This window comes from Gracilinanus agilis, chromosome 3 (assembly GCF_016433145.1).
Source record: "Gracilinanus agilis isolate LMUSP501 chromosome 3, AgileGrace, whole genome shotgun sequence".
NCBI lineage: Eukaryota > Metazoa > Chordata > Mammalia > Didelphimorphia > Didelphidae > Gracilinanus > Gracilinanus agilis.
The window spans coordinates 413688575-413715130 of NC_058132.1; the positions used below are offsets into that span (position 1 = coordinate 413688575).

A 26556-nucleotide genomic window follows, 5' to 3' on the forward strand; every position below is an offset into this window, starting at 1 on the left:
CTCTTCCTGTACATGTTGTGAAGGTGCATGGTAGAAAATGATTCTATAATTTAATTTTATTATTATATGATATCCTGATTAAATGCTCTGCTACTTGAAAAAAATACAGCCCAAATGCAATAATCATTTATTAAGCACTGACTAGTATAAGGCACTAAGTGCTAGGGATTTGGTGTTGAAGACTGAAACTCCCAGCTAAAATTATAGTTAATAAATGTTTGGATAATTAGCATGGTTCTTTTTTTCATATCTAAAAATACTAAAAATTACTAAGGATGGATTGTGTAAAAGAATCATTGATTTTTTTTTATCTCAGCTGATTTTCTCAAATACAATGAAAGCCTGAAAAGCCTAAGAATTTCTAAGACTGTACCTATAAAAATGTTTTTAAAATAGTCAAATAATGTATGAAAAAACAAAATAGGCTATCTATGCCTTGGGTTGAATTTAGTCTTTCCTTATTATAATCAAGGTCCAAATATCAATTAGGTCTGGTACTGACCAGATAATTTCTGCATAAAACCAGCTCGAATAGCCAAAGACCAAAATAAATACTTTTAACACTAAATACCTGGTAATGCCTCCACATTCTTTAAGATCTGGTGTCTGAGAATAAGGTAGGAATTTTATTGATAAAAAAAATCAATCCCAAACTCCAGGAGAGGAAAACAATGATGACAACCTATATAGTTTATTATTTTATTAATAATGTTCACAGGGTCATTCCTAGAAACTTCTAAAATACAGCTTTGTTTAGAAGATTATAGATCTTCTCAGTACTATTTCTCCAGGGTCTAAAGTGAATTTCTGTGATAGATAGAGGCTGGGTAAGTGGTTCAAAAATGAAGTATTTGACCAGTGGTTTATATGATAATAATTTATTATCTGACTCTAACTTCTATATGGAAGCATAGGTTTAAATTTCATATTTAGATGCAAATTGTATTATCCATATATGAAATACAAAATCTCTAGCATCAGCAATCACAGTGAAAACTTGAATAACTGAAAGTTGAATCAAATTGCCAGAGATGATAGATATTTGGTAGATAAAAAGGGATGCTAGTATCTCCAAAGAGGAAAAAAATTAATATACTTATAGATATTTAAATTAGTAATAAGCACGGAGAAATCCAATTGGGTATTTGCTTGACCTGTGATTTTTGAGTTAAAAGAAAATAAAAGGTTTGACTGTCAATGTGAGAATTTTTATATTTCAGATAAAGGCCAAAAGGAGCTTCAAATTTGGCTTTGGATAACTTACTTAAGTAACTTAAGTCCTGATTCACTGAGTAGGCAAAAGAGATAGAAAGAAATACTATTGGTGGCATGTTAGCAGAAACTCCAGCACTGAACAAAAAATCTACATCTAGGTTGAGATCCTCTCTTCCTTAGAAATGTGGTATGAAAAGAGAGAGATGAGTCACTAGCATGAAATTTCAAACTCTGAAGCCTGAAATGATCACTGCTGACAATAAGATTATCTTAAAAGGAAAAACATGGTGGTTTCTTGCTATTTTTCTTTCTTATTTCACAGTTATCTAAGGAAATTAAATTCCAAGATAAAGCATCAATATCAGACTGTTGTATAATGTTTAAGTAAGAGTTTCCAGTAAATTCTGTAGCATTACAGTAGCTGGTAAGATCCTTCGCTGCTATAAATCCAGAAGTCCTTTAGGAATGATGTACTCCACACAAGGTAACCTGGCAGAAAGTTTAACTTTGGGAATATTAAGGGGAAAAGGAAGCAAAGTCTCAGCCTGGAATATGAGGATAGCACTGGTGGTACTGGGTAATATAATTAAACAGGCTAAGTAGGTCACCATCACATGGAACCAAAATCAAATCAAGCATGTCTTAGTCATTAGAGAATGATGAGGGTTAGAGAGCTTTCCCCCCCTACAGTATAGCTTTTGTCTTAGGTTTCTGCCTTCCTAGTAGGTGAGAATAAGATGTAAATGATATAATGTATTGCTTGGCGTGAGGCAGGAGAGGAATTAAGTTGAGGTAAGGTAGGAGATAAAGGAGTTACAAAGGTCTCAGGAAAGAGAGCTGGCTCAATTGTGTGAGAAGATTAGAGGGGAATTAGAAAATTAGGGGCATTTGGGCAACAGAAAGTACATGGGACCACAGCGGGAGAGGCTACATTTCCTCTGGAATGGAGCAGACACACATTCCAACTTTCCAGTTTAGCCTCTAAAAGAGATTGGTGGGGAGTTGTTGTAGGCCTCAATATTTTTCTGTGTCTTTTCTTCAGTCCCTACTGTTCATTTGCATCCAGCTGCTGACAAAACTCTAAGAGAAACGGAAGACAGAATGGAAGGGCAGGTATGGTGGAAGGGAAGAAAGGCCCCTGGACCAGCCTGCAAGCCTGCAGGTGCTCACCTCACGCACATATCTGCTTCATACTTCTTTCCATATAGGATCCCTAGTAATGATGGATTCTTGTTTCCTCTGAAATTGAGTGTTACATCATAGACTGCTGCAACTGTAGTAGGAAAGAAGGATTGGGTAAATTTACTGTGGCACAGCCAGAACACTGACTTTCACTTTTAACACTACAGAGAAAGTCAAAAGTAAAGCAAATACATTAAAATGTTATATTCACCTCTGTTCACCATGAAATTTTCCTTTTTAAATATAATTAAGAAGTTTTTCACAGAAATTATTTTATGTGAATCCTGATTCCTGGCAGGCAGTGTGGCAAAGTGAATACAGAACAAGCACTGGAGTTGGGAAGACCTGGGTTCCAGTTCTGATTCTGACACACTGGCTGCAAAACACTGGGACAGTCACCTAACCTCGTGGGGCTTTTGGCAGGTGACTCGAAGACGCTAGATAGCGTGGAAAGTACAGCCCTCTATTGGTGGAGGAAGTTCCTCACTGGGAGCTCCCTGTATTAATGAAGTCACCAGTTTAACTTCAACCTCTAAGCCTGGCAAAGAAATGGCACTGTTATTCAGTGATCCTCTGAGAAGAACAAGCCTGACAATCCTTGCATAACCAGAAGAATCAGCCAATAGGAACTTGTCCTTACCTGTTCCCCTGAGACACTGGACTGCAGTAGTGAAGCCTTTGGTTCTGGGCAACAAATGATATTTGAGTTTGGGTAATCCTTTGGATTCAGCCACTTCCATACTAATTTGATGTTTTTTCTCTGTAAATCGTGTTCCTTCACAATACAAAAGAAACTGAGACAGAGAATACAAAAAAGAAACCCAGTGAATACATCTCAGAAAATAATTTCCTGCATACACAGTTTTCCTAATTTTATTTTCAGAAATTTACTAGAAACTTAACTAAATTGTTAGAAAATGTAGAAATAAAATTATTAAAAAATATTAGGAATTTATCATTTTATTTTTCCTCTTTCAAAAACTGTTTTTATTGTTTGATCACCTCTCTGTTGGGAATTGTATTACTGGCCTTATAGATATGCCTTATTTATTCCTCATATGTATTCTAAATGTGAGATATATTTTTCAGAGCTAAAATATTTACTACAAGTATTTCCCCCCCAATCTATTTCTTGTTTTAATTTCAGGAATATTGCTTTTCTTGTACAAGATTGTTTTATCATTGTATGATCAAATGCATCCACTTTCTATCAATAATTTCTTTTGCTTCAATTCAATTTCACTCATTATTGAGCACCTTCCATTTACAAGGTGTTAGGTTAAGTACTAAGGATATACAAAGAGAATAACAAAGAAGTCTTTACCTTGAAGGAGCTTATATTCTCTTTGGGTAAAGGAGAATGTACAACATTTTAGGTAAGTACATAAGGTAGAGTGAAGAAGAGTGCATTAACTTGAGACAGGAGATCAGGAAAGCTTGTGTGGAAGATTTATCACTTGAATTTAGTCCTGAAGAAAGTCAAAGATTCTGAGAGGCAGAGATGAACATTCTAAGAATAGGGGAATGGACTGTGCAAAATGCAGGACAGAATATTGAGGTCTGGAACAGCTAGTAGTAATTTGGCTGAAGGGCATAATTTGTGACAGACAGTACTATGACAAACAGCTGAGAAGTTTGAATTTCATCCTAGAAGCAATAGGAAGCCAGCTCCCAGAGGTTGTCAAGCAAGAGAGTGATGGAGCCTGGTTTGAGCCTTCATAAGGTTATCTTGGCAGCTGGTTTGGAAAAGACTAAGACCAATTAGAAGGTTATTCCAATAACCTTGGGGAGACTGTATGAAAGCCTGAATTATTATAGTAAAATGGGGAGTTTGGACAAGGGTGATTCTAAAAATTTCTTTTAGCTCGAAATTTATGACCCTAAGAAATGAAATTTTAAGATATCTCTTAGGAAATGAATTTTTGTTCTGGTTATATAAGAGGAATAAAAAAGCCTTCCATTGGTTAGCAGGAAACCAGACTTAGAAGTGCCATAGTCAAATCTGTGGCTTTCAGAGATATCAGTTCATTTCTTGACTAGTCATACTACATTAGACAAAGTATGGATTACATATATCCACAAATGACTCCCAACCTACTTTTATCAACAATTTCAAACTCATAACTCACCAAACTTTTCTTGAGGGATGCTAAAAATTAGACATGTGAAATACATGTGATATGGATGACCTCTGAATAGAGAGGAAATTTTGTTTTTTCTTTCTAATGATAAAATATTAAAAAAGAGAAGTTCCCTGTGTAATCATAGTAATCATAGCTGGGCTACTCTGTGGGTGATGTTGATAAATTATCTTTCTGAAGGGAAAAAAAACCCTCTATAAAATGAAACATCTTTAGTGTATCCATTTTCATACCGCTGATGCTTCTAGAACTGAACTGGCAAGATAAAAAGATGCAAGAGGAGGCACTTTTTCTCTCTAAGGAAAAGGAAAGTTCTTTTATCCTTCTGTCCTGCTACATGCAGCACTAGGGCTAGCTCTGTGCCAAATTCAGGGCATAAACTAAGCAGGAAAAGCATGGGCCAAGTTTGATCTGATGCCCAAATAGGAAAACATTACACAAAGTTACATAAAATCTTTTCTTATGTTGGTCTCTAGAAAATTATTGTTTAGTTTTTACTCTTTAAACTTTGAAACCCTATAGTTTTCAAAAATTATAAATAAAACAAAAAAGCAAACTCTTTTCACAATTGGGTTGGGCTTTAATTTTGCTTACCACAGATGTGATTACCTTTTGTGATGTATCTGAAAAGGTACAGTTTACCTTTTCATTTACATTAGGATTTTTGTGCTTGTCATAGAATCTTGAATAACAAAAAATTTTACACTTCTAGGTAATAAAATTATGCTCTTTCATAAATTTATTTCTGCCATATGTAAAAGTTAAGATATTAAACTTTAAAATGCAATTGTTATTTTTAAAAGAAACCCTTACCTTCTGCCTTAGAAATGATACTAAGTATCAATTTCAGGGCAGAAGAGCAGTATGGGTCAAGCAATTGGGGTTAAGGGACTTGTCCAGAGTCACAGAGCTAGGAAGTGTCTGAATCAGAATTTGAATACAGGTCCTTCCAACTACAGGTCTGGCACTCTATTCACTGACACACAATTATTTTTAAGACCTTCTTTTATTATAAATCTTCAGGGGGAAAAATGGATATTTAATGAAATAGAGGGCTTTCAAACATTCCTGATGAAAAGAACAGAGCTGAACAGAAAGTTGGACATTGAAATAGAAGATTCAAGAGATACATAAAAAGGTATGAGAAAGAGAAAATTTAAGGTACTCAGTAAGATTAAAGGGTTTACATTCATTCCTACATGGGAAGATACTATTTCTAACTTTCAAGAAATTTATCGCCATTAGGGAGTTAGAAGGAATAAACATAGACAGAACAGAGGGCATATGAGTAAGTTGATTATGGTAAGATGATGTAAAAATCACAAAATTAAGGGGTGAGAAGGAGGAATGCATTGGGAGAAGGGAGGAGGGATAGAATGGGGTAAATTATCTCACATAAGGTACAAAACAGTTATTCAGTGGAGGAGAAAATGGAGTTGGGGTAAGGATGGCAGGCATTGCTTGAACTCTGCTCTCATAGAAACTGGGTCAAAAAGTAGCATCCACATTTAGTTGGGCATAGAAATTCAACTCACCAAATAGGGAAATAGGAGTGGAGAAGGATAAAAGAAGAGGGGGATCTAATAGAAGGGAGGGCAAATTGGAAGAGATGGTAGTGAGAAGCAAAGTTTTTGAGGAGAGAAAGGATTAAAGGCAAAAAGATAGAGAGAAGGATAATCAGGGGAGGAAACAGGATGGAAGGAAATACACAGTAATAATGGGAATAGGAATGGGATGAACTTACTCATAAAATGGAGGCAGATAGCAGTGGGAATTAAAAACCAGAATCCTACAATATGTTGTTTACTAGAAATACATTTGAAGCAGACAGACACATAAAGAGAAGGGGCTGGAGTAGAATCAATTATGCTTCATCTGAAGTTAAGAAAAGTAGGAGTAGCAATCATGATATCAGACAGAGCAAAAGCAAAAAGAGGTCTAATTAAAAGAGAAAAGGAAGGAAACTACATCTTGTTACAAGGTACCATAGACAATGAAGTAATATTAATACTAAAATATGTACCAAATGACATGACATCCAAATTCCTTTTTTTTTTTAAACCCCTACCTTCCATCTTAGAACCAATATTGTGTATTGGTTTCAAGGCAGAAGAGCAGTAAAGGCTAGGCAGTGGAGGTTAAATGACATGGCCAGGGTCACACAGCTAGGAAGTGTCTGAAGCCATATTTAAAACCAGGACCTCCCATCTCTAGGCCTGGCTCTCAATCCACTGAGCCACCCACCAGCTGCCCTTATCTAAATCCTTAATGGAGAAGTTAAATGAGTTATAAGAGGAGAGAAACAATAAAACTATACTACTCAGGGACTTCAACCTTCCCCTCTCAGAACTAGATCAATTTAACAAAAAAATAAACAAAAAAGAAGTTAAGGAAGTGAATAGAATTTTAGAAAAGTTAGCTCTCTGGAGAGAACTGAATAGAAACAGAAAGGAATATACCTTTTTTTTCTTAGAGGTACATGGCACCTACACAAAAACTGACCAAATATTAGGGCATAAAAAAAATAACCAAATGCAGAAAAGTAGAAATATTAAATGCAACCTCTTCAGACAATAATGTAATAAAAATTACATTCAATAAGGGGCTGTAGGTAGATAAAAAATTAACTGTAAACTAATTTAATCTAAAAGAATGGGTGGGTCAAAGAATATATCATAGAAGCAATCAATAATTTCATTAAAGAGAATGACAACGATGAACAAAATACCAAAATTTATGGGATGCAGCCAGAGCAGTACTTAGGGGAAATTTTGTCTCTCTAAATGGTTACATCGATAAAATAGAGAAAGAACAGATCAATAAATTGGGCATGCAATTAAAAAAAACAACTAGAAAAGGAATAAGTTAAAAATGTCCAATTAAACATCAAGTCAGAAATCTTGAAAATTAGAGAGATTAATAAAATTGAAAATAAGAAAACCATTGTACTAATAAATAAGAATAGGAACTGTTTTTTTAAAGCAATAAAATAGTTAAATAATTGGTCAATTTGATTAAAAAAAAAAGAAAATCAAATTGTCAGTGTCAAAATGAAAAGGGTGACTTCATCACCAATGAAGAGGAAATTAAAACAATTATTGAAAGCTATTTTACCCAATTATTTGCCAATAAATTTGACAATCTAAGCAAAGCAGATGAATATCTAAAAAATACATAAATTGCCCAGATTAAGAGAAGTAGAAATAGGATGCTTAAATAACCAACCATATCTTAAAAAAAAATTGAACAAGCCATCAAGGAGTTCCCTAAGAAAAAAATCCTAAGGGTCGGATAGATTCTGACCAAATATTTTAAAAAAATGAATTAGATTACTATATAGACTATTTGGAAAAATAGTCAAAGAAGGAGTCCTACCAAAAAATACAGTGCTGATACCTAAATCAGGAAGAGCAAAAACAGAAAGAAAACTACAGACTATTTTCCTTAATGAATACTGATATAAAAATTTTAAATAAAATACTAGAATTGAGGCTACAGCAATATATCACAAAGATATCACTACGACCAAGAGGGCTCTATACCAGGAATGCAGAACTGGTCAATATTAGGAAAACTATCAGCATAACTGACAATATATACAAAACCAACAGAAATCATATAATTACCTCAAAAGATGCAAAAAAAGCTTTTGACAAACTACAACATCCATTCCTATTAAAAACACCAGAGAGCATAGGAATAAATGAAGCTTTCCTTAAAATACTAAATTGCATATATCTAAAACCATTAGCAAGCATTTTCTGTAATGGGCATAAACTAAAAGCCTTCTCAATAGGATCAGGAGTGAAGTAAGAATGGTCATTTATCACCACTATTATTCAATATTGTATTAGAAACTATAGCAGTAAGACAAGAAAAAGAAATTGAAGTGATAAACATAGGCAATGAAGGAATAAAATTATCACTCTCTGTAGATGATATGATGGCACAGAGAATTCTAGAGAACTAAATAAAAAAATTAGTTGAAACAATTAACAACTGTAGCAAAGTTACAGGATACAAAAAAAACTACACAAACCATTAGCATTTCTATACATTACCAACAAAGTCTAGCAGGAAGATACAGAAAGAGAAATCCATTTAAAATAACTGTAGAGGGGGCAGCTGGATAGCTCACTGGATTGAGAGTCAGGCCTAGAGACAGGAGGTCCTAGGTTCAAATCTGGCCTCAGACACTGCCCAGCTGTGTGACCCTGGGCAAGTCACTTGACCCCCATTGCCCACCCTTACCACTCTTCCACCTAGGAGTCAATACACAGAAGTTAAGGGTTAAAACAACAACAACAACAACAATAAAATAACTGTAGAGACTGTATGATACATGGGGATCTACCTACCAAATAAAACCCCAGGGACTATATGAACACAATTATAAAACACTTTTCATAAAAATAAAGCCATATCTAAGCAACTGGAAAAACAATATAATAAAAATGACAATTCTACCCAAATTAATTTACTTATTTAGTGCTATACCAATCAAACTACACAGAAATCATTTCATAAAGCTAGAAAAAATAATAAAATTACTCTGGAAGACAAAAAGTCAGAAATATCAATGGAATTGATTTAAAAAAATGGTATGGCCTAGCCACACCAGTTTTCAAACTCAGAACTCAAAGCAGTAATCATATCAAATCAATCTCATACTGGCTAAGAAATAGAGTGGTAGATCAATGGAATAGATTAGGTACACAATACATAGGAGTAAATGCCCATTGTAATCTAGATCCATGTTTATGAAGGAAGAATTTACTATGTGTCAAAAACTCCTGGGAAAACTAGAAAACTGTGTGGCAGAAACTAGGTATAGATCAACATCTCACACGCTATGCTACACTAAGATAACATCAAACTGGGTACATAAAGGGTGATACTATTAGCAAGTATGGGGAGCATCAAATAATTTACCTGTCAGATCTATGAATAAGAGAAGAATTTATGACCAAATGAGATAAGAGAGCATTATAAGATGTAAAATGTATAATTTTATTACATTTATTAAATTAAAAAGATTTTGCACAAACAAAACTAATGCAACCAAGATTAGTGGGAAATCAAAAAGCAGGGGGTAGAGGGAATTTTACAAGTGTCTCTGATAGTCTTTATTTCTGAAATATATAGAAAATTGAGTTATATTTTTAAGAATAAAAGTCATTCACCAATTGATAAATGGTCAAAGGATATAAACAGGCATTTTTCAGATGAAGAAATCAAAGTTATTCAGTGATTCCCAAAGTGGGCACTACCGCCCCCTGGTGGGTGCTGTGGCAGTCCAGGGAGGCGGTGATGGCCACAGGTGCATTTATCTTTCCTATTAATTGCTATTAAAATTTAAACAAAATTAATTCCCAGGGGGCTAAGTAATATTTTTTCTGGAAAGGGGACAGTAGGCTAAAAAAGTTTGGGAACCACTGCCATATATAATCATATGAAAAAATGCTCCAAATCACTATTGATTAGAAAAATGCAAATTAAGACAGTTCAGAGGTACCACATCATACATATCAAACTGGCTGAGGTGACAGAAAACGAAAATTAGAGAAGACTGTCAGAAACGTGGGACACTAACGCACTATTGGTGGAGTTGTGAATTGATCCAACTAATCTGGAGAACAATTTGGAACTATGACTAAAATGCTATAAAATTGTGCATACCCTTTGGCCCAGCAATACCACTACTAAGTCTGTATTTCAAAGAGATAAATAAAAAAGGAAAAGGACCCATTCATATAAAAATATTTATAGCAGTGGTAAACAACTTTTTAAAGTGGTAAACAACTGCATAGTATGGGGATGCCCATCAATTGGGGAATAGCTGTGTGATATATGATTGAAATGAAATACTTCTGTGCTGTAAGAAGTGATGAATAGGATAGTTTTAGAAAAATCTGGAAAGGTATATGTGAAGTGATACAAAGTAAAAATGAACAAAATCAGGAGAACATTGTACATTTTAACAATACTGTAAGATGATCAACTGTGAATGACTTAGATATTTTCAATAAAGTGATCCAAGAAACTCCAAAGAACTAATGATGAAAAATGCTATTCACCTCCAGAGAAAGAACTGATGGAATCTGAATGTAGATCAAAGCATTCCATTTTTCACTTTATTTTCTTCATGGGTTTTTAAAAAAATATATACCTTCTTCCACAATACAGGGAATATGAAAATGTTTTGCATGGTAGTACATAGTAGCAAATTGCTTAATGTCTCAGGGATGGGAGAAGAGGGGGAGGAAAGAGAGAATTTGGAACTCAAAATGTTAGAAAATTAATGCTAATAATGGCTTTTTACATGTAACCAAGAAACCATTTACAAAAAAGACCTTCACTCTATTGCAAATATGAATAACATGGAAATAGGTTTTGGACAATGATACATGTATAACCCAGTGGAATTGCTTGTCAACTCTAGGAGGGGGGAGGGAAGAAGGGTGGGAAAAATTATGAATCATGTAACTATGGAAAAAGATTCTAAGTTAAAAAAAATTTTTTTAAAGGCCCTAACTTTATCATGCTAAAAAATTTAGCTGATGTGAAATTATGAACCCTACATGCACTTACCCACATGTATTCAGGATAGTCAGACAAACGTTTTAATCCTTCAATAACAGTATTCCTGTCTTCTTCCCATTTTCTTTTGCAGAATACAATCTCTAGAAAATACCACGTCCAGCCAATAAGGGGCACATAAAGCAGTTCTTTCTTTGCCAGGACTTTAGAGCTCTATAGATAGAAAAAGAAAAATGTACATGCATGAGTAAAATTCAAAAAATTCAGCATTTTTGAGGTAGGGAGAAATTCAGTTAGGATTGCTTTAACACAACCTGAAATCTAGTGTCTTTAACAATTTTACAATATCAGGAAAGAAAATGAGGATACTATTGTCTACCAACTATATTGATATATTTAAAAATATTTTTATAACTGAATTTCAATATAACTGACTTCATTTATAATTGTTTCTTTTATTTTTGAAAACATTATTGTGAGGAGGCCATTTGGTTCACCAGACTGAGTCCATGACATAAAATACAATTAAGAATTCCTCCTTCAGAACATGATTCATCACTGATGATTGATCATTAATTGTAACCTGACCCCTGGCAAGGCAGTAAATTGCAACCATGACCCATGTTTAGCTTGGTTCTTAGGAGAAACAGGAGCGATGGTGAGAGACTGTCACCTATCTCCTTCCCTTGCAGTCAGTCTGCTTCCAAACTTTTCAAAGATGTCACCATTAATCAAGTTCATTAGTTCTAGAAACCCCCACGAATAAATGCAAGACTTTGGAAAAATAAAAAAAAAACTTCTTTGCAAATAGTTTGAGAATCCATGAATTAGACCTTAAGATTGGAAAGAACTTTATAATACAAAGTTCTGATATTTCCAATTTGTGTCAAATGGGAAAAAGGCCAAGGATTACAGAAGGTGGAGACCTAATTTTATTATAAAAAAACTTCAAGGGATTATACATGTTCTTTTGCCAGCATATTCTTTGGCAGGGTATTTACCCCTTCCCCTTATCATCATATGACTACTTAACTATATATGGACATATTCTACTTTATTTAGATTAGAACCATCAATGCGATAGTGTAATGCCCTTCAACTTTCCCTCCTTTGCTCTTCAAAAATACTCTGTATTTTCATCGCTTCCTTTCCCTTCTTTTCCATTTTGGAAATTATGTGGTTTTTCTCTTTGCTAAGGCTAACTCCTCCACCTGTCTTTGCTGCTATACATTACTACTTTGCTCCAAGTTGCTATTCCATCAAAGCACTTGGGGACCACAGAGGCTCCTGCATTTGGTGCACATAGGTATGGTTTAAAGTAATTAACAGTGGAGGCACCAACTGATTTCAATGTTTCTAAAAAAAAAAAAACCAACAAACACATTTATTATGCACTTACTATGTCCTAGGCATTATGCTATGTTCTGAGGCTACAAAGGAAAAAAATGTCACTTCCCTCAAAGAGTTCACATTTGAATGGGGTACACAACATGCAAATAATTATGTATATACAAGATATATACAAAGTGGATGGAAGGCAATCTCAGAGGAAAAGGAATCTCCTTCCAAGAAAGGCTTCTTCAAGAATACAGGCTTTGGGAGATAATAAGGAAAAATACTTGTACAAAAATATTTATAGCTACACTCTTTGTGATGTCAAAAAATTGGAAAATGGGGGGCAGCTGGGTGGCTCAGTGGATTGAGGGCCAGGTCTAGAGATAGGAAGTCCTAGGTTCAAATCTGGCCTCAAACTCTTCCCAGGTGTGTGACCCTGGGTAAGTCACTTAACCCCCATTGCCTAGTCCTTACCACTCTTCTGCCTTGGAGTATTAATTCTAAGATGGAAGGTAAGGGGTTAAAAAAAATTGGAAAATGAGGGGATCTTCCTCTATTGGGGAATGGCTGAACAAATTGTGGTATCTGATGGTGATGGAATACTATTGTGCTGAAAAGAATAATGAACTGGAGGAATTCTATATGAACTGGAAAAACCTCCAGGAATTGATGCAGAGTAAAAGGAGCAGAACCAGAAGAACATTGTACACAGAGACTGATACACTGTGGTACAATCGAATGTAATGGACTTCTGTACTAGCAGCAATGCAATGACCCAGGACAATTCTGAGTGACTTATGAGAAATAAAGCTATCCACATCCAGAAAAAACTGTGGGAACAGAAATGCAGAAGAAAACTATACAATTGATCAAGGGTTCAATGGGGATATATTTGGGGTTTTGGTGTTAAAAGATGACTCTACTGTAAATATGAATAATATTTCATTCATTTTGAACAATGATACATGTAAATCCCAGTGGAACTGCTTGTCAGCTCTAAGAGGGGGGTGGGAAGAGGGGAGGGAAAGAACATGAATCATGTAACCATGGAAAAATATTCTAAATAAATAAATTAAAAAAAAAAAAGAAGAATATGGGCTTTGGAGAATCAAGGGGAGGAAAGAAAGCTTCCCATTTGTGGAGGATAGTCAGGGAAAAGGCAAGGAGATGGGAAATGAATTGTTAGCTAAAAGGAACCATAAATGGGCTAGTGAAACTGGATTGTAGCATATATGGAGGAAGTAAAGTATAAGAAGAATGGAAAAGATAGGACAGAGCCAGGTTATAAAGAGCTTTACATGACAAACAGGATTTTATATTTGATCCCGGAGGTAATAGGGAACTAAAGACTGAATTCAACAAGGTAGTGACATATGGCCAAAATCACTCTTTAGAAAAGTCACTGGTGATAAATGGAGGATGATATTGGAGTGGAAAGAGTTTGAAGAAGAGAGAACAAATAAAAGACTACTGCTATAGTCCACATGAGATATGACAAGGGAGTGGATGAGGGTTTCCATTTTTTGTTTTTGATTCTCCATGGACTAGCACACTGCTTTGTTAAGTGATAGACTTTTTACTGTTAAACTGAATTTTTCTTTGTATACTGGACTGAATTTTGATGAAGGTTGAGGGAAGAATCCTTTTTTACCTTAATCTTTTAGTAACTGACTACTATCTATTATTAAAAATACCTTCTCTGCTCTACAGTTCCTGGTTTATTTATAGGACTGTTTGGTTGTTTTCAGTTGGGTCTGACTCTTTATGACCCCATTTGGGGCCTTCCTTAAAGATACCAGAGTGGTTTGCCACTTCCTTCTCCAGCTCATTTTGCAGATGAGGAAACAAAGGCAAACAGGATTAAATGACTTGCCCAGGGTCACATAGCTAGTAAATATCTAAGGCTTGATTTGAACTTTCTATCAGATGTGCCACCCAGGTATCCTACTTATTTTCTGGAATTACATATTTTAATTTTCTCAATCCCTATGACAATCAATTTTTCATTTTTCTTATTATTTTCAATTTCTTCCTCTAATTTAGCTTTTTCCATTCCACCTACATATTTGTTCCCTCCATCCTAAAATAATTCTTTCCCTTGACTCCTGGAAGCCATCAAGGCATCTTCTTTCTTTCAGAACAAAAGCTGTTTTGATGCAGTTTGTGTTTGCTGAAAAAGCACACTTCTTTATTGCTTGCAGTTTGACTTCCATTACCACTTTATTGAAATTGCTTTCTCTAAGGATTTCCAGTGACTTAGTGCCAAAAACAATGGTTCTCAGTTCTTATCCCCTTTGCCTTCTCTGCAACATATCTTTTTTTTTTCCCCCATATCTTTCTTGATAGTCATCTCATTTCTATCTTACTCTTCTTTCCTGCTCTTCTCCTACATATAATACCTGTCTGACCTCTTTGCTATCTGTTATTTTTTCCTCTATCTTATTTTCTTTTTCAACTTTCCTTCTCTTGACAAGCCAATCCACAGAGGCAGGTCTATGGTAAGATGTACCTGAGTTCAAACCCAGTCTTAGACATTTACTATTTAATTGTCCCTTAGCAAGTCACTTAATCTATTATTACTTAATGTGTCTGCTTTAGTTTTCTTACCTGTAAAATTGGGATAATAAATAGCACCTACTTCCCAAGTTTGTTGTGAGAACCAAGTAAGATAATTTTTGTAAGGCACATAGAATAGCACTAGGCAAATAATAAGTTGGTTTTTTCTTCTTTCCTTTTTTTCTTTTCTTCTTTCTATAGTTTAAGCTGGGAAATGATTCCAAAATCTTTATCTCCAGCCCCTAACTCAAAACTTGTAACCTAGATCTCTCACTGACACTTCTGATACATGTCCAAAGCAACTTCTTTCCTCCAGATACACATTCTTGTTCTTGATTTCTCTATTTCTTTTCATGGTTAATAGCCTGTCACCCATGCCATTTTTTAATTCCTCTTTTTCTTCTCTATAGCTAATCACTTGCCATGTCCTGCCATGCTTCCACAATGTTTTTCATTATTGTTCAACCCACTGCCACTACACTATTCCAAAATCTCATTATCTTTTGTCTGGAATACTATTATATTATTATTTATATTTTTTTATAAATTATATTTCTCATTCTTTCTGCTTCTAGTATTTCCTACCTATCCTATATACTGCTATCAGAAGGATTTTCTTAATGCACAAATCTTTGGGTTCTCAGAAGTTGGGAATCATTTCACTGTTCATAAATCATCACTGAATCTTTACTGTCTACCAAATAATATGTGAATTCTTTAGTTCTAAGGCCCTGAATAATCTGACTCCAATCTAGCACTCTAGACAACTAGCCTAATTCTAATCACAAACTTGAAAGGCATTTACATAATTTGGCTGGTTTGTATACATAAAATGTATATTACTTTCACTTTAGAAGTTGCAATGTGCCCTAAGCAAGAGACAGGAGGTACCATGTACCACCTCCACCTCCACCTCCCCATAGATATTGGTAGAGGCTGTTTGGGGAAGAGAATAAGCATGTGTATAGTGCCTATTATATGTCAGGAACTGTTCTAAGTGATTTAAAAACATTATCTCATTTGATCATGACAACAATTTTGCCAGGTAGGTGTTGATATTATTCCTATTTTTTACATCTGAGGAAACTGAGACAAACAGAGGTTAAGTGACTTGTCCAGGATCCTGGGTCCTAGAGCAAGACTAGGAACAGTTCCCTTCCACCTCCCACCCAAAGCCTTACTTCTCAGTCTGGCCTGCCTCCACTGCCTGAGGGGAAACCTCTACAGAAATCTAACAAGGCAACTGTCTTTTCAGGGCTGATCCAGAAAAAAATTCTTGCTACTAAAATCCTGGCCCTCTTTAATGTTTCGGTATTAGAAATGAGTATGATTTTATCCACCAAATGACAATAAAGAAGTATTACTATTAATGGGACACCCTAAAAACCAAAGGCCTTTCTATGTGCCCTGGAGATGGATCTTCTTATATTCTCTCTCCCTATTAGAACATTAGTTCACTAAGGACAGATTCTTTCTGGCTTTTATCTTCAACCCTATTGCTTAGCACAGTAAACACATAGTAATGTCCAGGAAATGTGTTTGCTTGTTCATTCATTCATTCACTCATATCCATAGTTTCATTCAAAAAAAAATTTTTTTAATTTCCTTAATTGATAATGTTTTTTCATTCCTCAAATGATCTTGTATTTATCTGTGTAAATGTTGTATCCTTCTCCCCTCTCTAGTAAAATGTAAGTTCTTTGAGGGTAAGAACTGGTCTTCATTCAGTCCTGGTATTCCCAGTGCATAGTACAATACTTTCCACTCAATAAACATTTATAGAATCAAGGGACATCTCACTACTATTTCCCTTCATATCATATGCACTGAAGACAAATTGGCCTATCCATTGTTCTCAAAATAGATCTCATACTTTTCCATCTCTAAATCTTTTCTCACTGTCATTACCTGGAATGTTCCTTTTCCCCAAACCCTACCCAACAAATATGCCTGCTCAAATTATACACATTATATGGAACTCAAGTGCTCTTTCTTCCCCTAAAGTTTTTCTTTAGTTCTCCACTTAGAGTCTTTATTTTAAAAAAAAAGCACAATGATTATCTTTATCATATTCATTTTTATATTATTGTATCACTGTTGACCTCAAATTTTGCATCTCCATCTGCCTTTCAGACATCTCAAACTGGGTATTCAGTAGATATGTTTTCCTTCTATATTACTTCACTTGGCAATCTCATCAGATCTCATAGATTTAATTACCATCTTTACGTTGATAATTCTCAATTAACTTATCCTGCTAAAAGTTCTCTGCTGATCTCCAGTCTTGCATCTCCAACTACCCTGTAGATAGCTTAAACCCAATATATCCTCTTTATCTTTGCCCCTAAAGACTCCCCTTTATCTTTGCCCCTAAAGACTCCCCACTTCCTATCTTCCCTGTTACCATAGAGAGCAATGCTATTCTCCCAGTCGCTCAGGATCACAACTGAGGAACTACCTTGAATTCCCCACCATCTCCAAGCTTTGCTGAGGCTTATTGATTTAATTGCTGCAATATCTCTTTAATATGCTAACTTCTTTCCACCATGCTAGTGTAGCCCCTCATTATCTCATGCTTCTATCCAGAGGGCTTAGCACAGTGCCAAGCATACAGTAGGCACTTAATAAATATTTACTGAGTGATAGTTTACTAAAGTACAAGCTCTTTAGAAGCAGAAATTTGTGTTTTATTTCTTTCCTGTGCTTAATATAGTATTATGTATGCTAGGTTCTTAACAAATGTTCATTGAATAAATGCGATTAGTCTTTCATATTTCAACAGAAGTCAAGAACTGAAGTAGAATGTCTACCAAGTAGCACTATGGGAATAGAAATTGGGGTAATGTGAAAAGTAAGGGTGATAATTTCATTAAGGAAAATTTAAAACAAAGGTAAATGTTAAGCTATGAATTTGAGGATATAGTTATAAAGTAGTGTCAGAAAAGTTATAGTTAATACCACATTCAACTCAATAATATGTCTGCTTCCTCTAGCCTGAGAATGAAGGTAATAAATATTAAAAGAGAAAACTAAAGTATGCTTAGGACAATGCTGCAATTAATTCAGTCTCAAGGCAGCTATGTAAGGCTAGGTGGACAGAGTAATGGATTTAAAGTCTGGAAGTTCTGGGCTCAGACACTTACTAGCTGGGTAATACCTGGGCAATTTACTTAAATCTCTCTCTCAAACTCATTCCTCATCTAAAAAATAGAAAAAATAAAAGTACTTAACCTTAAAGGTTGTGTGAGGATCAAAAATAACATTTAACATATGTATTTTGCAAACCTTAAAGTGGTATATAAATGTTAGCTATTATTAACAATATCATAATTGTAAGCTTTCTTACCTGCTTTCTGTCTTCTGAGAATGAGGGAAATAAGAATTAAAGGAGAGAAACTATAGAATTCTGAGGACTTCTCAGAAACAGACACTTTATTTATTGCTCATTTTAATTAAATGATTTTTGGAACATCTTTTCCTAGTACAATTTTTAAGCTACTCACCCCCAACACACCATATCGTTCACACATGGTCCAGCCACATAGGAAGTCAATTTCAAAGTTGTGATTAAGGATGATGACCACATGCTCTTTTCCAAATTTGTTAATCGTTTCCTGATCTGTGAATAAAGTACATTCTGTGCCTGACCACCATTCCAGAAGCATGACTAACTCTAGAGAATATAAAGGAAAGAAAGGTCATTAATACAATCATAATTGAATTATAAATAAAATCTTTGCACTTGACTTCTTTGCTCTATCAGATTATGGCTGATATCCCTTTAGAGCAGGGGCTCTTAACTCTTAAGAAAAAAGTCACATCTCTCCTCTTCCTGTCTTGGCAGTCAGGTGAAACCCATTGCTTAATTTTTAGTAGATGCTAGAGTTCTTTAAAACATGCTATCTTTAACAAAAAACGTAATACAGTAGAACCTCATTTTACACAACCAATATGTTCCAAGATCTTTCGTATAAGTTGAAAATCTTGTACTATAGTGAACTCCATAATTAAATAAATATTTCTTCTACAAACATACAACAGCACTTTATGACTTTTCTTAGGCTGTCAGAGGTCCTAGCATCACTACTTTGGGCCATTACTAATAACTATGTAATGTTAATGAAACAAATTGAAGCACTGCTCTGACATGGACATGACTTGTTATAAGTGAGAACTCTGATGGGGTAGCTAATGTTTGTTGCAAAACATTGTAAGGACACATGATAATGCTTCTGAGTAAGAATGAGTGTGATTGGGTGAACTGTTGTAAGACCTTACAGTGCCTGGAAAAACGGTGTGGATTTGGAACATAATTAAAAATTTATTTTCTGTATTTTTTTTATTGCCAGTCATATATATCTGAATTCATGTGTACTGAGTTTGAATAAAACAAGAAACTACTATAATTTTATTTCTTCTTTGTTTATGCAATTCCCTGAATTTCTGATCACAATGCCATCACAATTTTAGCACTACATTAAATAGTTACTGAGACAGTAGACATCTTTGCTTTACCCCTGATTAGGACTCTAGTTTAGATACATTACATACAATGCTGGCTCCTGGTTTTAGATATGTATTACTTGTTAAAGAAAGGTTCATTGAATGCTTATATTTTCATTGAATTTTTATGTTCTCAAACAGAAATACATGTATGTTGTCAAAATCTCTTTATGAGAGAAGGAATAAGAATTGTACAAAAACATTTATAGTCATGTTCTTTGTAGTGGCAAAAAAATTGGAAAATGAAGGGATGCCCTTCCATTGGGGAATGGCTGAACAAATCATGGTATCTGTTGGTGATGGAATACTATTGTGCTAAAAGGAATAATGAACTGGAGGAATTCCATGTGAACTGGAATGACCTCCAGGAGATGATGCAGAGTGAAAGGAGCAGAACCAGGAGAATCTTATACACAAAGGCAGATACACTGTGGTAAAATCAAATGTAATGGACTAGCAGCAATGCAATGGCCCAGGACAATTCTGAGGGACTTATGAGAAGAAAGCTATCCACATTCAGAGGAAAAACTACAGGAGTGGAAACACAGAAGAAAAACAACTGCTTCATCACCTGGGTTGATGGGGATATGATTAGAGATGTAGACTCTAAGCGATCACCCTAATGCAAATATTAATAATATGGAAATAGGTCTTAATCAATGACACATGCAAGAAGCAATTTGAATACATGAACATCCTAAAGATCGAGCACCACAAAGAGAATCTATTAGACTTCAATAGAATCCATGTATGGAGATTAGCATGAGGCCCATACATTGTTGGATTGCCCAAATATGCCACTTAAGTATTTGGAAGGAGAATGGGTTATGTGCCAATGGCCTATATATGTCCTCTCTCAGTTCTAAGTGGGAGAGTTATTTGTCAGATGAAAAGGTTTACAATCTGTTAATGCCTAATAGGAGAGCTTGATTTCTACATCTTGTCCCAACTGAAAGGGCAATCATTTCTCTATATATTGCACAAGGTCAAAATATGGATTTATTTTTCTAGACTGATTATCTGTGATTATCAACACAGTATGAAGATACACCACTGAAGGTTTTATTTAAGAATTTATGACCAAAAAAGAGATAGAGAACATTACAAGACATAAAATGAATGATTTTGATTATATTAAATTAAAAAGGGTTTGTACAAACAAAACCAATGCAACCAAGATTAGAAGAGAAGCAACAAAATGGGGGAAAAAGTTTATGACAAATTTTTCTGATAAAGGTCTCATTTCTCAAATATATAAAGAACTAACTCAAATGTATAAGAATCCAAGACATTCTCCAATTGATCAATAGATAAATGGACAAGGATATGAATAGGCAGTTTTCAGATAAAGAAATCAAAGCTATCAATAATCATATGAAAAAATGTTTTAAATACCTCTTGATTAGAGAAATGCAAATTAAAACAACTCTGAGGTTCCACCTCATACCTATCGGAATGGCCAGTGTACGGTAAAGGAAAATAATAAATGTTGAAGGCAATGTGGCAAAATTGGGACACTAATGCATTGCTTGTGGAGTTGTGAATTGATCCAATCATTCTGGAGGACAATTTGCAATTACATGCAAAGGGCTATAAAAGAATGCATACCTTTTAATCCAGTAATATGCTACTACTAGGTCTTTATTGCAAAGAGATTTTAAAAAAATGGGAAAGGACCTATTTGCGCAAAAATATTTATAGCCGTGGTCTTTGTAGTGGTAAAGAATTGGAAATTAAAGTGATGTCCTTCAATTGGGGAATGGCTGAACAAATTGTGATATATGATGGTGATGGAATACTATTGTGCTATAAAGAATGATGAAAAGAATGATTTCAGAAAGAACTGGAAAGACCTATGTGAACTGATGCAGAGTGAAATAAGCAGAACCAGAGAACATTATACAGAGTAACTGCAATATTGTGGAATAATCAAAGATGACGGACTTTGCTAATAACAGCAATACAATGATGCAGGACAATTCTGAAGACTTATGAAAAAGAATGCTTTCTATCTCCAGAGAAAGAACTGTTGGAGTACGAATACAGATGAAAACATGCTTTATCACTTGTTTATTTGGGTATGTGATTTGGGGTTTGGGTTTTATAAGATTATTCACTTATAAAAATGAATAATATGAAAATATGTTTGCATGATAAAACATGTATAACCCAGAAAAAAATAAAAAATAAAAATTGAAAAAATTCACTATAACCAAGTTTTTAAAAATTTCATATGGAATGCTAGGAAATGAGGTTTCTGGGCTACTGGGATGACTAGGAATAGGAAGTTTATGATTTTATGCAAATGTTTCTGCTTTCTCTCTTGTTTTAGATCTACATGGCATGGTGAATAATTTTGAGTTTTGTAATCATGCAAAGAGGAATCATCACACAACTGGGTCATCATAAAGACCATCTAGGATCCATTCAAAGAAGGAAAAGGAAAGTATTTATATTAACAGATTCATTGAATAGAAACTGGAGGATTATAAGAATAAGATGAATACTACCTTAGGCACATAGAAATGTTTAGTACTGTAAAAGGATAAGGGTCATAAACCTCAAAGTAAAGGAGGATCTTCATTGTGAAAAAGGCTGAACAAAGACAAAAGATAAAAGTATAGTGTATGTACTATTTGTCTTTCCTGACAGTTTTTAGGGAAATTTAATTTTAAAGATAATATTTTAATTTTTTAAAACTCTTACCTTCCGTCTTATAATCAATACTGCATATTGGTTCCAAGGCAGAAGAGTGATTAGGGCTAGGCAATAGGGGTCAAGTGACTTGCCCAGGGTCACACAGCTAGGAAGTGTCTGAGACCAGATTTGAACTTAGGACCTCCCATCTCTAGACCTGGCTCTCAATTCACTAAGCCACCAAGCCACCCACTAAGGATAATATTTTAAAAGTGATACTCCAATCACGAGCTAGAAATAGCATTGGAAAACTGACTCTCTCACTTTGTGGTTGTCCTACAGCAGCGTTGGTGAAGTATTGGCACATGTCCCAAGCCAGCACTTGCCTGTTCCCCTTCTTTCCAGAGCTCAAGGACATTTTTTGCATGCCCTGCCCCTCTGTTCTGTGCCCAAAGTGAGCACTTCCTCTCTCCGCTCTCTGGGGTAATGCAGGGGCTCACAGGCAGCTTGAAGTTGCAGTTTGGGCACACAAACTTGAAAACCTTTGCCAATGCTGACCTAGAATGATGAATAAAATCATACCACAAGAAATCTTCCCTAATCCCTCTAAATTCCATTGATTTCCTTCCTTTAATTATTTCCTACTTATTACTTTTATGGCTTCCTTTGCCTTGAGGGCTGTAAATTCCTTGAGAGCAAGGACTATGTTTTGCTTCTTTTTGTATCCCTAGCACTTAGTACAGTGCTTCGTGCATATTAGGCACTAAATAAATATTTACTCATTGATGGCAGTGTCCTATTTGCTCTGTGCACTCCAGAACAGCAGCTATAGTTGGGAGTGGCGAGAGCTAACCAGTTAGTGACATTCAACAAAAGGAGATCAAAGATAGGTACAATCAGAACATGAGGTGGGCTGGCCGTGTACTGAAACAGAAAAACACCAAAGGACCCATAGTTTGATATATACCGATACCTCTGAGAAATGTAAAGGACAAAGGGAAAGTCTCCAGAGCATAGATCTTCTATAAAGTCCTGAACACTATAGGATCAGGAGGCATGAAGTTACACTCTGCAACAATAGGATTACCAAACACAGGCTAAACCATAAATGCCCCAAAGCATTAAGAACAAAAGGCCATTTGAGGGAAAGGGATGGTCTGCATGGCAAAGCATTTTTCTATCTCAGATTTATGCACAGAAAGAACTTGACAGACCTTAACTATCATTATTATCCTACATTATGCAATTCTCAGGGAAAATTACAATCACAATGATGTTATGTCCAGGGAAGGAATGTTTAGGCCATATAAATAATAAATTCTGAGTTCCCAGGAACTTTTTGCCAGCAGTCTGGAGGAGTGCCTGCCTTACTATTCTAACTGTAATTGGAGTTAGGGGTTGGCTAGCAGAGACAAAAGGGTTGCTATCAATTACGGCCCAGGGCACTTGGTGAGAGCTCCCTGGGAAGGAGGATCTAGCCAAGGCAAATGCTTTTAAATAGTTTAGCAACCAGCCTATCTCAGCATTCATACACAATGCGATCCCTGCAAAAGGGACCTGTGGCAGGAGCGCTATATACCAGAGTATCTCCCTGTCCTTCAGGAGTAAGGTTAATTTTTTTCTGAAAGATGACAAAGCTGTCCTCTACCACTGACTGACCCAGAGAATCAAGGCTTAAACTTGCCTCCCTAAACTAAAGTGATGTGGTAGCTTTTGGCCACAATGTAGGCATAAAAAGACCCACCCAGGTAGAGTCTTGGCATATGTCCCAAGACCTCACATCAGAACTTGTTCTGATGATCAGATGCTTTCCATATGAAAGCAAGGGAGGCTGTGTCTTAACCAAGTCAAATACGATGATATCCTTGTTCTTTTCTAGGTGATTTTCTAGGTGCTTTTGCTAACTTTTAGATTGTAGGTCTACACGAATCTCATTTTGTTCCATCCAACACAAAGGTTAGATGGGTCCACATTCAAGCACATAGGTGTATATGTATGTGTTTATGTATGTATGTACATGTATGCATTGCCTACTATCTAGTCCAGTGATGGGCAAACTATGGCCGGAGAACCAGATGGGCTCCCTGAAATATTCTATCTGGCCAGGCAACATTATTCCTAATCTGACGAATACAATGAGTAGGATACAATAGAATGACACTTTGAAAGAGCTGCCTTAGAAACAGACTGACAGATGAGCATTTCCTTTCCTTTGGCCCCCTCTTTAAAAAGTTTGTCCATGACTGATCTAGTCAATTCATAAACCAACAGAGAATCTCAGCTCTAGAAGTAGCTGAATAAGACAGGTGCATCACAGAAACAATCTATTGCAAGAACATATTCCAGAAATATGAGGATATGAAAAAAAATCACAGGATTAATTAGAAAAATAAAGGACAATTAAGGCCAGTTGGATCTGTAGGAAAAACAGATTCTTGTAGAAAACAGAATGTATAGGCAGTCAAATTATAGGCAATATCAAAATTGTTCCTAGTGGGACTTTGATTACACAGTCAAGGAAAAACTATCCATAGCCAAAATTATGGGCATTTTTTACATTTATTTTTTATTTTTATTTTTTTTAACCCTTACCTTCCATCTTGGAGTCAATACTGTGTATTGGCTCCAAGGCAGATGAGTGGTAAGGGTAGGCAATGGAGGTCAAGTGACTTGCCCAGGGTCACACAGCTGGGAAGTGTCTGAGGCCAGATTTGAACCTAGGACCTCCCATCTCTAGGCCTGGCTCTTAATCCACTGAGGTACCCAGCTGCCCCCTAAGGGCATTTTTAAGAGGTTTAATTTTTTGATAAAAAGATAAAAGAGGATGTGAGATTATCCCCTCATAGGGTCTAGCTATTATAAACCTGAAAGATCCTGGAAATGAATAGAGCTATAACTAAGGTTGGAGTAATAAAAACACTATGAACTAGATGTTGTGAACCTTGAAAAACTGTTTATCTCTTCTTCATGGCCCTTCAACAAGGATGCCATGAGCTCCTCTTCTTCCATCACTTAGATGCCTTTTGCCACTGTTCCTCCTTCACCCCAGTCTCCTAACTAAGGCTATTCCTCTACTTGATCAAGCAATTCTATTTCTTCCTGATTTCTCTAACAGAAAGCTCCTCTGACATCCCCATTCTATTGCTTATTTTCATTCTCTCCCTCTCTACTCACTCATTCTTTTTTTTTTTTTTAAACCCTTAACTTCTGTATATTGGCTCCTTGGAAGAAGAGTGGTAAGGGTGGGAAATGGGGGTCAAGTGACTTGCCCAGGGTCACATAGCTGGGAAGTGTCTGAGGCTGGATTTGAACGTAAGACCTCCCATCTCTAGGCTTGACTCAATCCACTGAGCTACCCAGCTGCCCCACTACTGACTCATTCTTCACACATTTCCAAATATACTTATGTCTCCCCCATGCTGAAAAAATTCCTCCCTTGATGATCCTTCCATCTCTAATAACTATTGTCCTATATCTCTTTGGCCCTTTGTGGTTAAACTAAAAAAAAAACCAAAACTGTCTACAAGTACCTCAACTTTTTTCTAAATCTTTTACAAACCAGCCTCTGATTTTATTTTTCCACCAAAACTATTCTCTCAAAAGTTGCCAGTGCTCTCTTAGTTGTCAAATCCAATGGCTTTTTCCCAATCCTCATTCTTGAATTCTCTACAGCCTTTGACACTGTTGGGTACCCCTTTCTCCTTGATATTCCCTTTGTCTCCTACATCATTGTCTCCTAGTTCTCCTCCTACCTATTTAATTACTCCTTCTCTGTCTCCTTTGCTGGAGCTTCATCTAGATGAATGGTTCCCAAACTTTTTTGGCTTACCGCCCCCTTTCCATAAAAAATACTACTTAGTGCCCCCTGGAAATTATTTTTTTAATTTTAATAGTAATTAATAGAAAAGATATATGTATTAATATTTCTACCTTTTTCATAAAATATAGTAAAGAAAGATGTAAATTAGAAACATTGAACTTTGAAATTATGAAACTATTTATTGAACTCAGAATAGAATGTAATACAAAAAAAGTTAAAACATTGGAAATCATCTTAATGAGAAGGATGATCCTGGTGTGCTGCTACCAATTTAGTAATCTTCGGCTCTATTTTCATCATCAGTAATCTTAAATCACTGCGACTTACTATTTGCAATTGGTTTCTTTTTTTTGTTAATAAATTGGTTACTGCACTGAATCCACGTTCCACTAAATATGATGAAGAAAATGCAATTAAGAACTTTTGAATTGCAGCCTATATTTCAGGATAAGCCATAGGGATCTCCTTTTGCAAATGCACCTGTAGCCACCACCACTCCCCTGGATAGCTGCAGCACCCCCCAGGGAGCGGTGGAGTCCACTTTGGGAATCAAACAGTTAAGATGTCCCATAGGGCTCTATTCTGGGCTCTTTTCTCTTCTCCCTCTATACTCTTTCCTTTGGTGAT

The 26556-nt window shown here is 35.5% G+C and overlaps 1 protein-coding gene across 2 annotated transcripts in view; it reads right to left on the bottom strand.

The window, feature by feature from the left end:
* AGPAT3 (1-acylglycerol-3-phosphate O-acyltransferase 3) overlaps nucleotides 1–26556 on the bottom strand; it is a 132852-nt gene that overhangs the window by 7825 nt on the left and 98471 nt on the right. For both annotated transcript variants that reach the window (XM_044670243.1, XM_044670244.1), the window contains 4 exons: nucleotides 18473–18642; nucleotides 11130–11291; nucleotides 3038–3191; nucleotides 2386–2488 (listed from right to left, as the gene is read on the bottom strand). In XM_044670243.1, the coding sequence (XP_044526178.1) occupies nucleotides 2386–2488; nucleotides 3038–3191; nucleotides 11130–11291; nucleotides 18473–18642 (589 nt within the window). The remainder of the gene's footprint in view (nucleotides 1–2385; nucleotides 2489–3037; nucleotides 3192–11129; nucleotides 11292–18472; nucleotides 18643–26556) is intronic.